Source organism: Schistocerca gregaria, chromosome 5 (genome assembly GCF_023897955.1).
Source record: "Schistocerca gregaria isolate iqSchGreg1 chromosome 5, iqSchGreg1.2, whole genome shotgun sequence".
Taxonomy (NCBI): Eukaryota; Metazoa; Arthropoda; class Insecta; order Orthoptera; family Acrididae; genus Schistocerca; species Schistocerca gregaria.
In genome coordinates this window covers 260131438-260146810 of record NC_064924.1, presented here as the reverse complement: position 1 = coordinate 260146810, position 15373 = coordinate 260131438, and the positions used below count along the sequence as shown (strand labels likewise).

Here is a 15373-nt window from a genome sequence, read left to right as displayed (position 1 = left end):
CATAGCAGATGATACAGAAAACAGATCACTTCGCCTTCCTAGAGTGTGCAAAACATATCCATAGGGCGTAACTTCCACTCTCCAGCATCAAAATCTTTAAAATAAATAGATCATTTTCCTAGTGCATTCATAGTTGAGTCATTGCCCATACATTTCTGCAGTGGTTTTGCAAATTTAGTAAATGATGTGTATCACTCAATTTTCTTAGCAATACATAAGATCTCATCTAATTATTCACTCTTTAGCAATTAAAGCCTGGTCAGGCAATTCACTTTTATTTTGGTTATGGACACATTTTTTTTTTGTTTGACACTTGGATACATTTGTATTAATATAACCAAATCCACCACAGCTGAAACATTTAAGCTTCTTTTTGTTTGTTGACTTTTCATACTTATTTGATGAAACAACATTCCTGCTCATTTCTTTAACATTTGCATTGGTCGTGAACAGGGAGACTCAATTGTTTCATTTCTCCCTTACAGAAATGAGATAACTCATCCATTAAATATTTTAGTCTCTGTTCATCCTTAGATCTTGCCCACCACGACTGTAGTAGATTTTCATAACTGTCAGGCAGTGTTTCAAGTAGCTACACCATTAATGATGATTCATTAGGTTTCACATCGAGTTGCTGCATATGAAGCACCAAGTTCTCAAAATTGGCTAGATGTGTCACAATGTCATCACTAGATGTGTCACAATGTCATTACCAAAGACCATATGGAAACTGAAAAATTCTGAATGAACAGAGTTTGCAGCTTTCTTTCAAAGTGTGGCCACACTTGAAAGTTATGCGTATTAGTGGTGTGACATCCATGAAAGTGTGCGAAAGAGCAATACTGTGAACTTCTGTTAGAGCCTGCCTCAGGTGCCTGTTGAAGCCCTATCGTGATATGCTCATGCCCAGTTAATATGTTATTACTGATTGCATACATTTGCCTCATCTTATTGTGTTCAGTGTATGTTATGGTGATTTGTGTACATGTACAGTCTAATAAAGTGCACTAACATTTTTGTTTGTGTTGTGTGTCTAAGTTACATCACCTGTGTTTTCCATTCAAAGGTGGCATGTAGCTTGTCCCATGTATCTCTTGTAGTCTCACCTGCAAACAACAGTGCCATGATTTTTTGCTTCAACAGTTCTAATGACGATGTGAATTGCTGCACAATCAGCTTCGTGCCATGTTTTTAGCACAGCATTGAACACATCTGCTTGTGGTGATGTAGCACCCACTGAAAAAGCTGCCAGATTTTGCACTTTGTTATACCCACCTCATTCATGCTGTATGACGCACATAATTTGTTTCACACTGAAAACTTCCATATGGTCTAGTTTTCAGCTCTGTACAATTTCTCAGTGCCATGGGAATCCATGATAGGCCCATAAAACAATTCAAATTTACAGCTGTAAAAATTCCACACAGTAACAGTTGTTCACGTACAGTATGAACCATGCAAATCACAGAACACACACAAATAAATTTCACATGTTGAGATGTACAATAGCAGTAATCAATTTGTTTCATGAACCATGGACTGGGCTCATTACCTATTGTTATGTTATGTTAACCGGGGACCTAGAAATGATGGAGAGGCTCCATCCCCACCGCAGCCGCAGTGGTCCACAACCCTATGACGACAACCGCAGTCCACTTCACCCCTGCGCTGCTGCACACTGAACTCAGGGTTACTGTGCAGTTCGGTCCCTGGTGGACCCCCCAGGGAACGTCTCATACCAGATGAGTGTAACCCCTATGTTTGTATGGTAGAGTAATTGTGGTGTACGTGTACGTAGAGAACTTGTTTGCGCAGCAATCGATGACATAGTGTAGCTGAGGCAGAATAAGGGGAACCAGCCCGCATTTTCTGACGCAGATGGGAAACCGCCTAAAAACCATCCACAGACTGGCCGGCTTACTGGACCTCGACACAAATCTGCCAGGCGGATTCGTGCTAGGGATCGGCGCTCCTTCCCACCCGGAAAGCTGTGCATTAGACCGCATGGCCAACCGGGCGGGCTTACCTATTGTAGAAGACAACATAAAGCATCCAAATGGTGTGGCATGGTTCTTACTGCAAGATAACATGATATTTAGGAGAACAACATGACATTTAGACATTCCACAAAGAGGTATGCTACATAGTAAAGAGTTAATACTTTAACAAGATTAAGTAACTAATACACTGTTGCACACAGATAACTGGAGAGGGACTTGATGTTGGCCCAGGAATCCTGCATTCTCTGGCTATGTTTCTCCTTTGGAGGCAGTCTTTTTATGGGGTGATCTATCAGGAAACCTCTTTTTTTTAAGTATCCTTCTTAGAAGTGCTTGGTTTCTAATGTCGCTTTCAGTTATGTCCAGTTCCTGGACGTCTTTCTTGACTCCTATCAGCCATGGTGTCATGGTATTCCTGCTCTTCCAGTAGTTGAGAAGTGAGTTTGTTTGGTCCATCCTTGTGATATGTTCTTAGAAAGTGAGATGTCTCTTCCTGGCTACATCTGTGATTTTGTCAGTATGATTGTATAGTTCCTGGTTCGATTGTCTTCTGTACTCACCATCTGTTTTGATCAGTCCCAGAATTTTTCTCAGGATCTTTCTCCCCTGAATCTCTAGTTTATCTGTCAAGCCTTTCCTGTTCAGATTCAAGCATTCTGAGGAATACAGGGCTTCAGGGCAGATAACTGTTTGGTAGTGTTTTAGTTTGGAATTGTGAGATAGGCATTTCATATTATAGATGTTCTTGGTTAACCGATATGCTAATTGTAACTTATTAATCGAAGTTGTTAGTGTTGTTCCTTCTGATAGATTAGGTTCCAACCATTCTCCTAGCTACCTGGATCTGTCAACTTTCTCAATTTTACCTTGTTCCAGCTGTAGTTCACTGGGAGTATCACTGATGTTAGTGAGGTATTTTGGCTTTTCTAAAGACAGTTGAAGTCGTACCTTGTCAGCCTGGAGTTTGAGCATATTGATCTGTTTTACTGCCACTTCCACTGAACTTCTAGTCCCTTCTGTTTGTGTCCCAGGTAAATACCGCTCAGTATATTTTGTACTTTCATTTCTTTTTGTCACTCTCTGATAACCTTGTCCAGCACACAGGTGAAGAGAAGAGGTGAAAGTCCCTGTCTAACTTCTGTTTTTATCTCAAAACTTTCTGAAAGTGTTGCCCTGAACTTTGCTCATGATCTAGTAGTACTCAATGTCTTTTGGGTAAGGCTATGGGTTTTCTGGTCCAGGCCCATTTCCTCTAAACCTTTATTGATTACTGGGGTCCATAGTTTTGAAACATAAGAAATTTGTGAACTTTAAGTTGCTAGTGGTTTATTGCTAGCCCCTGTCATCATAACATTCTAACAATATGCTGTCTAGTATTTTTGGAGTAGATATTCTTGAATGCTGTGTTCCACTATGCTGTGTTCAGGCTCTTTATGAAGAAGCTTACTAATCAAGCAGGGGGGGGGGGGGGGGGTATATGCTGAGTATGAAACAAAAAATATAGGTATAATGGCTGTATTGTATGATGCAGCAGGGTCTGCTTCCTCAACAGCACCCATTTTTGTGGTATAATCTTTATGCTGCTCTCTGCAGCCCCTTCTATTAATAACAATAAAGTTTACAAATTGTACTCACAGACAGTAAGCATCATGGTTGCATTTGGATGTGGATTTATGTCTAGATTCATTGTGTTGAAGAATTTGGAAGCTGGCATGAAGTAATAATTTCATTTGCATTTACTTAGCAAATTTCCAATTTGATAATATTTCTTGCATAATCCACACTGACATCAACATCCACACTCTACAAAGCAAGTGCAAGGCAAAGCGTGCATTCCATTGTACCAGTTATTAGGGATTTCTCTCATTCCATCCATGTATGGAGGGCAGGAAGAATGATTGCTTAAATGCCTTTTTGCAGAATGTAATTAGTCTGGTTTTGTCTTCTTGATCTCTATGGGGGTGAAGTAAATTTTTACAGAAAGTTGGAGTCTTTCTTCAAGCATCTGCCAGTTCAGTTATTTCAGCATCTTTGTAATTCCTCCCACGGATCAAACAAACATGTGGCCATTTGTACTGTTCTTCTTTCTGTGAGATCAATTCAGTTACTACTTTGTCACTTGTATAACTCATTTCTGCTTATAAATATTATTGTGTGACCAATTAAATATTTTCTGTGATGTGGCACTTTCTTAATTACTGTGGTATCTAAATATTGTGTATTTCATTTTGTTCCTGCTCATTACTTTGATAATACCTTTTGCAAACTATTAATGGTTGTTGATTTCTTTTTCTATCTGTTATCATAAACTTTAAAGAATAAATTAATGTTTCAGTGAGCTTAGTAGTCATTGCTGTTCCTTGGCACTTCTGTCAATTAGATTTATAATATGGATATACAGAATGAAGTGTGTAGTATACAATAAGTCATAAAATTTTGTGTTGAACATTAACTGAGTAGTTATTGCCATATTACTTCAATACCTTATATCACATATTTTTTTCTTTTCTTTTTAGGTCATCCACATGTTTATCCCAGCTCTATTATTGAATCAGAATGTGTAGATACGTATTCACAAGATTATATGTTTCTGGCATGTGTAAAACATATCAATGAGGTACGTAACATAATCTAAAATCAACAAAAATTTTATCTGCGTAATGTGTAGCTCCTTCTGTGTGCTGGGTAGCACTCTGTAGGCTACTGGATGAAGTTTGGTGCAGAATGCTAAGTATATCATTGTCAGAAGATTCCCATAGCTTTCTATTTATGTATGGTGTATGGGGAAGAACAGTTGCATATATGGTTTTGTGTAAGTGCACATTTCATTGTAATGAGAGATAATGGACACTATATCCCACTCCATTTGAACCATAGTGCTGGTACAGTGCAGTCAGCTGGGTCAGTGTAGCTGCATAGTAATCTCTGAACGAGGACATCACTTATAACATCAGCAGTGTTTTCAGTCTTATTTCTATGTTATCAAATGTTCAATCACTGAGCTACATGGTGATCTGTTACAATGGTTACTTCATTTATTTATATTTCAATCTAGGACTTTCTGTTACTATAATTAACTGATTATGGCAGTGCATGAGCAGACTCACTGTGACATGGTGCAATATATTGATGAATGAAATTAAATATCATGTGAATATGTAACATTACTTTTAGAGAGTAATTATATGCAAGTGATATTTCATGTAAAAATCTCATAAATTAAGATTTTGTAATTATAAAATTACAAAATGTTGATTTATGAGATTATAAAATTATAAAATCCCCCCCCCCTCCCCCCCCCCCCCCGCTCCTGAACCATGGACCTTGCCGTTGGTGGGGAGGCTTGCGTGCCTCAGCGATACAGATAGCCATACCATAGGTGCAACCACAACGGAGGGGTATCTGTTGAGAGGCCAGACAAACGTGTGGTTCCTAAAGAGAGGCAGCAGCCTTTTCAGTAGTTGCAAGGGCAACAGTCTGGGTGATTGACTGACCTGGCCTTGTAACACTAACCAAAATGGACTTGCTGTGCTGGTACTGCGAACGGCTGAAAGCAAGGGGAAACTAAAGCCGTAATTTTTCCCGAGGGCATGCAGCTTTACTGTATGATTAAATGATGATGGTGTCCTCTTGGGTAAAATATTCCGGAGGTAAAATAGTCCCCCATTTGGATCTCCGGGTGGGGACTACTCAAGAGGATGTCGTTATCAGGAGAAAGAAAACTGGCGTTCTACAGATCGGAGCGTGGAATGTCAGATCCCTTAATCAGGCAGGTAGGTTAGAAAATTTTAAAAGGGAAATGGACAGGTTAAAGTTAGATATAGTGGCAATTAGTGAAGTTCAGTGGCAGAAGGAACAGGGCATCTGGTCAGGTGACTACAGGGTTATAAACACACAATCAAATAGGGGTAATGCAGGAGTAGGTTTAATAATGAATAGGAAAATAGGAATGCGGGTAAGCTACTACAAACAGCACAGTGAACGCATTATTGTGGCCAAGATAGATACGAAGCCCACACCTACTACAGTAGTACAAGTTTATATGCCAACTAGCTCTGCAGATGACGAAGAAATTGAAGAAATGTATGATGAAATAAAAGAAATTATTTAGATAGTGAAGGGTGATGAAAATTTAATAGTCATGGGTGGCTGGAATTCGGTAGTAGGAAAAGGGAGAGAAGGAAATGTAGTAGGTGAATATGGATTGGGGTAGAGAAATGAAAGAGGAAGCCGCCTGGTAGAATTTTGCACAGAGCACAACTTAATCATAGCTAAGACTTGGTTTAAGAACCATGAAAGAAGGTTGTATACATGGAAGAACCCTGGAGATACTAAAAGGTATCAGATAGATTATATAATGATAAGACAGAGATTTAGGAACCACATTTTAAATTGTATGACATTTCCGGGGGCAGATGTGGACTCTGACCACAATCTATTGGTTATGACCTGTAGATTAAAACTGAAGAAACTGCAAATAGGTGGGAATTTAAGAAGATGGGACCTGGATAAACTGAAAGAACCAGAGGTTGTACAGAGTTTCAGGGAGAGCATAAGGGAACAAGTGACAGGAATGGGGGAAAGAAATACAGTAGAAGAAGAATGGGTAGCTCTGCGGGATGAAGTAGTGAAGGCAGCAGAGGATCAAGTACGTAAAAAGACAAGGGCTAGTAGAAATCCTTGGGTAACAGTAGAAATATTGAATTTAATTGATGAAAGGAGAAAATATAAAAATGCAGTAAATGAAGCAGGCTTATCTCACTAGGGGTAAGATAGATACTGCCTACAGGAAAATTAAGGAGACCTTTGGAGATAAGAGAACCACTTGTATGAACATCAAAGGCTCAGATGGAAACCCAGTTCTAAGCAAAGAAGGAAAAGCAGAAAGGTGAAAGGAGTATATAGATGGTCTATACAAGGGTGATGTACTTGATGACAATATTATGGAAATGGAAGAGGATGTAGATGAAGATGAAATGGGAGATACGATACTGCGTGAAGAGTTTGACAGAGCACCGAAAGACCTGAGTCGAAACAAGGCCCCCGGAGTAGACAACATTCCATTAGAACTACTGACGGCCTTGGGAGAACCAGTCCTGACAAAACTCTACCATCTGGTGAGCAAGATGTATGAAACAGGCGAAATACCCTCAGACTTCAAGAAGAATATAATAATTCCAATCCCAAAGAAAGCAGGTGTTGACAGATGTGAGAATTACCGAACAATCAGTTTAATAAGCAACAGCTGCAAAATACTAACGCGAATTCTTTACAGACGAATGGAAAAACTAGTAGAAGCTGACCTCAAGGAAGATCAGTTTGGATTCCGTAGGAATACTGGAACACGTGAGGCAATACTGACCTTACGACTTATCTTAGAAGAAAGTTTAGGAAAGACAAACCTACGTTTCTATCATTTGTAGACTTAGAGAAAGCTTTTGACAATTTTGCCTGGAATACTCTCTTTAAAATTCTAAATGTGTCAGGGGTAAAATACAGGGAGCGAAAGGTTATTTACAATTTGTACAGAAACCATATGGCAGTTATAAGAGTCGAGGGACATGAAAGGGAAGCAGTTGTTGGGAAGGGAGTAAGACAGGGTTGTAGCCTCTCCCCGATGTTATTCAATCTGTATATTGAGCAAGCAGTGAAGGAAACAAAAGAAAAATTCCGAGCAGGTATTTAAATCCATGGAGAAGAATTAAAAACTTTGAGGTTCCCCGATGACATTGTAATTCTGTAAGAGACAGCATAGGACTTGGAAGAGCAGTTGAATGGAATGGATAGCGTCTTGAAAGGAGGATATAAGATGAACATCAACAAAATTGGAAATGAGACACTTAAAGTTTTGCTATTTGGGGAGCAAAATAACTGATGATGGTTGAAGTAGAGAGGATATAAAATGTAGACTGGCAATGGCAATGAAAGTGTTTCTGAAGAAGAGAAATTTGTTAACATCATGTATAGATTTCAGTGTCAAGAAGTCAGTTCTGAAAGTATTTGTATGGAGTGTAGCCATGTATGGAAGTGAAACATGGATGATAAATAGTTTGGACAAGAAGAGAATAGAAGCTTTCGAAATGTAGGTTGCAGTAGGTACTGGGAGATGAAGAGGCTTGCACAGGATAGAGTGGCATAGAGAGCTGCATCAAACCAGTTTCAGGACTGAAGAACGCAACAACAACAACAATAACAACAATTATAAAATGCAGGGTACAGAAATTATATCCGGCTGCTGTGCCCGAGTGGTACTAGTCGCTTCAGTTTGGAACTTCGTGACCTCTACAGTCACAGGTTTGAATCCTGCCTTGGGCATGGATGTGTGTGATGTCTTTAGGTTAGTTAGGTTTCAGTAGTTCTAAGTTATATGGGACTGATGACGTCTGTTCATAATTCCCATAGTGCTCAGAGCCATTTGAACCATTTGAAAAATTATAACACCACTGTGTAAGAGCTTCTACATACACGGTTCAGATTTGTGTATAACAGTTGTAGTAGTTAGTTCTTAAATTTATTTGCTTTTTTATTAACTTAATTTGTCATTTTATGGTTTAAATTAATTAGTTTGATCCAAAATATTACAGTTGAGTAATTTGTTGTATTAGAACTGAGCTTTGTTATCCTAGTGTCTGAGTGTACTACACTACATCAATAGGCTTAATACTTATGAGCTTAATATATTGAATCAACAAAAGTGTGTTAAAAAACAAATCAAAAGGTTTGTCATTGATTCTTCCCTGCTCACAGGATTTTTTTTGTTATAACATGTTTCACTTCTGGCAGTGCTTTGTATCTAGAAAACATTCCAAGTAGTTCCATGGTTCATATTTCATGTTGAACTGAAGATTCTGCTGTACCTAACAAAGGCATGCATGCATAATGTCCTATTTTGATTAAACTGTTCAGAAACAAGATTTCCATGAATAAACCCTCATCTCCCTGTCTTCATAACTAGAGAGTTAAATATAGGTGGATGGCTCAGTATCTCAAGGCTTCAGTTCTAAAGGCCCAGAATCCAATCTCCAATCAGTACAAGACTTTCTGCTGTCACTTAGACCTCTTTCAGTTCTGGAAAAGACATATAATTTGATAATGTTAAGTTGTTTCATGATTCGGAGGCCATGTTAAAATGCAAGTCCCGCTGTAAAGGGGTGGGTAAGTCAGTTTAAAAATTAGAGGAATGCATTGGTGTATTGACTCCAAGAGGACAATACCTAGTATAGCACTGATGTGTTCAAACCAACATTCAGGATGATGGCAGCTTTACGTTATTGAGCTAAAATATGCTTTATAATGTTTAAAGTCAAAGACCATTCAAGATTCTACTCTGCCTAACAAAACTTGGTATCCTTGAAAGTGGCACTGGGAAGGAGTTGAAGACCAAGCTGGTCCCACATGTTCTATCAGGTGCTCATCTGGAAATCCTGCTGGGTTTGGGAGAACCACAACATCATGCAGATAGTTATTAGAAACAAAGACCATGTGTGGACAAGCATTGTACTGTTGAAAAATGGCACCATGTTACTGTCAGATGAGAAGTAGCACATGAGTATACAGGATGCTTGTTGATATACTCTTTTGGCATCAGATTTCACCCAGTCATTACCAGCTGTAACCTGGGGTCATAATCAAAGACTCCCCACTTCCTGACTCCAAGAGTAACACTGCTGTGCTTCTCGAAACAATGGAAGAATGAGACCATCCCCAGGTCGCCACCATACTTCCTGATAATGACCATCTACGGTAGTGCAGAACCTCAATTCATCAACACAGATGTGAAGGGGCTATGATGTGGTTGCTCCACAGTATTGCAATCCTCTGTTGTGGTGGTCAGATATTATCAAGTGGAACATTAATGATGAGTATGCCTGCCCTCACATCCCCATGCTGCCTCAAATCACACCACAGTCAAATCTGAATGCCTCACAACTCTAGGTACTGCATGATTCAATCAGCTGGCCAAATGGAGAGCTGCAATGCAGCTCCTTCCAAACTGTGTCAGGTGCTCATAAACGTGTCTCACATGAGTCCACAACATCCTCGTGTTCTTCATAGTGATCACTGAACCAGTGTCACTCTTCATGCCACTCATATACATATATTCTACCAGTCCTGGTAACTACAGTAAACACAAACAATGCAAATGCCACTGATAGGTATGTGTAAAAAAGTTACATAATAACTGGCTGTGTCTTCGGGATGTCCCACTCTTTATGTCAGGTGGCGTATTTCCTTGTTATGACAATTTATTGAATGATTGAAGGATTCCCTCTAAATCTTCTTAACAAAATAATATTTGCAGGGTATTACCCACACCTGCAATATGTCCTCTGAGATAAAACATTGGTCCCACCTTACCTGCTGTTACTGTTGTGCTACGGATATAAGCTAATTAGGAAGATCTTGGACAGATGGTGAATTGGGTTGTAGCATTTATTGGGAATTTCTCAGAGATGATAGCTTGATCATGGTGAAGTTTTACTGCAAATTTTTTGGTGTCTCTCCTGTACCTGAATTATATAAGTTATGAGACTAATTCATAATTTATTACTATATTAGGAAAGAAATCTTCTTCTCTATGTAGATATATGTTGTGCTGGTTATATATAATGAGTCAAAACTGTCATGAGTTAAGAATCAAACTTGGCTCATTATTTTTTAAACTAAATTAGATGTACATTTTGTTCTAATTGATCCATTGTGAGCAGATCCCCTGGGATGTGGAATGTGTCAGAAAAACAAGAATACACTATAAACATTTACAAAATAAGTATAGATGTATGAATGTACCTTCCACAGACCCAAATGAAATTGCCCTTGTGGATGTGGAGTTGGTAAAAAAATCTTAAGCGTATTTACATTTAAAAGATATAAAACTTGCACAAAATTTTGGTAACATTTTTGGGAAAACAGTGCTCTTGTAATCTGTATTAAATCAGTGAAAAAAGAGTCTCAATTGTGATGGTTATTTTATTAAAATGACTGGTATCAGTGAAGGCTTCAGACAGCACCATCAGCTGAAGTTGGCGATGCATGGAACAGTCAGCTGAATGCAGTCACAGTTTCAGTGACTGAGGTCAACTGACTTTTCCACACATCATCAACTTTAGCTGATGGTGCTGTCTTATGATTGCCTAAACCTAGACCAAAATTGGTCATTTTAATAAAATATCCACAATGATCAAGATTGTTTTTCATTGATCTTATATAAAACATGTCACCAAATTTTAAATGTTCAGTACATTTGAGTGCATATGATAATTCTTAGATTATTGTGGCCATAGAAAAAAAGGAGTACAGCACTTATTTACAATGATCACATTACTGCACAAAATTTGAAGAGAAGTCAGATTGTACAGAATATTCACATTGTGTGATATTATTAATAACATATAAGTATCACACTGTTCCACAAGGAATTCTTGAATGAAGTACCAATAAATTCTCCTCAAACTGAACTTTATTATTAACCTTTTTGTGGCTGCTGGAATGTTATTGAAAATGAGTAAAGCTGAATAGTGGACACCTTTCTGAACCAAACTACATTACTTTTGTGAAAGTTATTCTTATTTCTAGTACTGATTCCATGAACTGTTGGTTTGAAAAAAAGACATATTTTTATTGACAAATTTTATTAAGGCTCAAAATGGCTCTGGGCACTATGGGACTCAACTGCTGTGGTCATTAGTCCTTTTATTAAGGAATAAATATATTGGGGAGCAGTAGTTAGTATTGCCAGTTCCTTAAACAGCCCTCTGCGTGACTTTCTTGTGTTCACACAACAAGTAATTCGTATTGCACATTTTTGGTCTTGGAAAACTGTAGCTTGGCTTGATGAGTTTTCCCAGAAATTAATCTCATATGACATTATAGCATGAAATTAAGCATAGTGCACTAACTTTTTTATTTTTATTTCCTACTCTGACAACATTCGCATAGGAAATAGAGGTTTGCTTTGATACTTTAGCAGTTCTGTGGTAGCTCCTCCCAGTTAAATTTATTATCAAGCTCTAATACCAAGAATTTCACACTGTCAACTTCTTCTATCCACTTGTTGTCATATGTGAAGTGTATGGTTGGCAGGAAACCTTTTATAAGTTCTGAACTGCATAAAATACGTTGTTTGAAAGTTTAGTGACAGAGAATTTGCTAGGAGCCATTATTAATGTCCTTGAAAATTTCATTAGCTGTCCTTCCTAAGACTATACATGATTTACTATTTATTGAAATGTCAGTATCATCTGCAAACAAAACAAACTTGGCATCTGGTAATGTTAATGATGAAAGGACATTGATATAAACAAGAAAAAGGAAGGGTCCTAAGATATAACCTTGAGGAACACCACATATTATTGGTTCCCAGTTGGATGATGCCTGATAGCTTAATACACATCTTTCCTATTGACACCCTTTGTTTTCCACCAGAGATATAGGATTTGAACCATTCTGCAGCATTTCCTATTACACAATAATAATATAATTTCATTATTTTCATCACAGCAGCGACAAGACAACCATTACAAAACTGTCTTGAAAGGAGTCGTAGTGGCAGAGGACATACGGTGCCATATGTAGTTTTACTTGTGTTCAAAACAGGTTTATATCTGTTGAAGTTATTTTATTGGTCTTGACTCAGCCGCAGAGCTAAGACGTTTTCTATTTATTAGTGTGTATGACTTCTGAAGACGGCTGTATTATTGCAGCAGAAACCATGGTCAAGGTTTAAAATAAACTTAATTTAGTGCAACTGTGGGCTGTTTTTCATTCGAGAAGTCTAATTTACTTAAAAGGATATTGTCATTTACTCAGTCCAATGCTTTTGAGAGATCACAAAATATACCAGTAGCCTGTAATTTATTGTCTAATGAATTAAGTACATTTTCACTGTATGTGTAGATAGCTGTCTTAATATTGGAATCCTTTAGAAATATGAATTGTGAGTTGAACAATATTTTATTTGTGGTCAGATGATTAAGAAGATGACTGTCTTATCTAAATTTTTTAAGAATGCTGGCAACAGTGAAATCGGGCAGAAGTTTGATGGTATTTCTTTATCTTCTTTCTTATACTAAGGCTTAACTTCAGCATATTTCAACAATTCAGGAAATGTTCCACTGATAAAGACTGGTTACACAAATAACTTAAACTGTCACTAAACTCAGAGGCACAATATTTAATCAACTTTGTTAATATATTATTATAGATTTTTTTTATTTTTAGGGTTTTCTGGTGGACATTACTTCTAGTGGTGCTGAGAGGGTCATACTCATATTATTGTAGTTATTTGTAGTGAGTGGACAGAGATATTTCATCGCAGCATCTACTGAAACTGATAACCCCATCTTTTCAGTAACAGCTATGAAGCGCTTTCTAACGTTCTCCTCCAAACGTTAACACTTAAATTTCATTTGCCTGGGATTCATTGATGATTGAAAACAAAAGTTTCAAACATCACAAAATGTATTGACAACCAAACTGCACACTCCACATGTAAACAAAACACTGACTGACTGACTGACCTTCTTGCACCATCACTTTATATAGAATTTTAACAACAAATTTCAAAATAACTCATTATTACTTTTGTACATTTTTGATGTCACAATTAAAATTTACAAAATGTAAAGAAACTGATGTTACAGCTGAATAAGGTACAAAATACAATATCGAATGACATAATTTATTGTAGTAATATCTGTCGTTTTCCATAAGAAAATCAATCTGAACTTTAATTGCAATAATTCTCTTGTATTACTTTTGTTAAGTGATTAATTACAGTTTGGAATTGGTTACTAACATTCAGTGGCACTAAAGAATTCATGCTTTATCCAATTACATACATAAAATGCACAAATAAGGCCTCAAATTCTAGAAATAAAAAAGTTGTGTGTATTTATTTATTTATTTAGCAGCATATGATGTACATCTATGGAGTAAGTCCAAGTACATTTTTGCTTTGTCAGTTTTCCAATAAAATACACTACTTTTACTGATTCTAACTACAGTTTTGCGAAGATAACTAATAAATTTTAGCCACAACATTTCTGGAAATTAACATCATAGTTACAAAATTTTAGATACTGTAAACTGAACAGATTTTATGAGGCATACATAATCTATGTACCTAAATTACAGAACATTTAATCACAATAATTCTATACTATGGGTCCATCATTTTATGTATACGGTATAATACAGCCATATAGCACATACATATTCTATATCCTGTTTTGTTTACATTTAAAAAAAATTAACAGCAATAATACTGTAGGAAACAAAAAATTTAGATAAAACTATGCTGTTAAGAAGTTAACACATTTTACTATTTCTTTTTCTTTATACCTGTGTACATATCTTTTTAGTGTACTTACCTGTTTGCTTCAGTTATTTTTGTTTGAAAGAAATTCTCTGACTGAATATAAAGGGGTTTCTAATTGCAGTTTTTTGATTGACTGTTAAACTTATCCTTCGATTTGGTATTAGTGATGTGTGGTGGTAAAGAGTTGTACAACCTGCCATGTAACCACTGCTTCTCTTATATTGAGTTGTGTTATGCTGTGTAATTCTTAATTTCTTGGTGCTTCTGGTGTGGTGGTGGTGTACATCTTCATTTTTGTTGAACTTGTCTTATGATCGCAAGCAAGGAGCAGAATTTTATATATGTACAAGCTGTAGAAGGTTAGAATCTTATTTATTTATTTATTTATTTATTTTTTGAAAAGAGGCTTGCAACTATCTTTTGTCCTTTTGTTTCCTATTATTCTAATTGCTCTCTTGTGTAATTTGAATATTTTAATTGCCTCATTCGAGTGGCCCCAGATTTCTATGCATAGCTCGTTATAGTGTTGAAATATGAAAAATACACCATCCAAACATCATCTTCAGTTATTAGTGGCTTAATTTCTCTCAGAGCAATGCCAGCACTGCTAAGTTTATTGCTTATATTGGAAATATGATCTTTCCATCCTAAACAACAGTCCATGGTGATCCCTAAAATTTTAGCAGTTTGAACTACTCTTACATCTAGCTCTTGGAAATTTGTCAGTTCACTTGTTTTTCTTTTGTTATTCCTAAATAGGATTGTATTAGTTTTCTCATTATTGAGAATTAACCTATTCACTTCAAGCCAGTAGGTGATCATTTCAACTGTTCGATTACTTTTACTTAGGGCCTATTGTAAGCTTGGTCTCACAGTTATGCTTTTTGTGTCCTCTGCGAAGAGTATCAATTCACTGTCTGCGATACGAGGTAAATCATTTACGTATATAAGGAAAAGGAGGGGTCTTAGAATACTACCCTGTGCCACCCCATGTTTTATATCTTGTAGTTCTGATAACTGTTTCCCTTGATTTTCTGACACTTCCACTGCTTGT

The 15373-nt window shown here is 37.0% G+C and overlaps 1 protein-coding gene across 2 annotated transcripts in view; it reads left to right on the top strand.

Annotated features, from left to right (window-relative positions):
- Positions 1 to 15373, top strand: part of LOC126273461 (serine/threonine-protein phosphatase 2A activator-like) — a 204537-nt gene that overhangs the window by 121141 nt on the left and 68023 nt on the right. For both annotated transcript variants that reach the window (XM_049977018.1, XM_049977019.1), the window contains one exon: positions 4517 to 4617. In XM_049977018.1, the coding sequence (XP_049832975.1) occupies positions 4517 to 4617 (101 nt within the window). The remainder of the gene's footprint in view (positions 1 to 4516; positions 4618 to 15373) is intronic.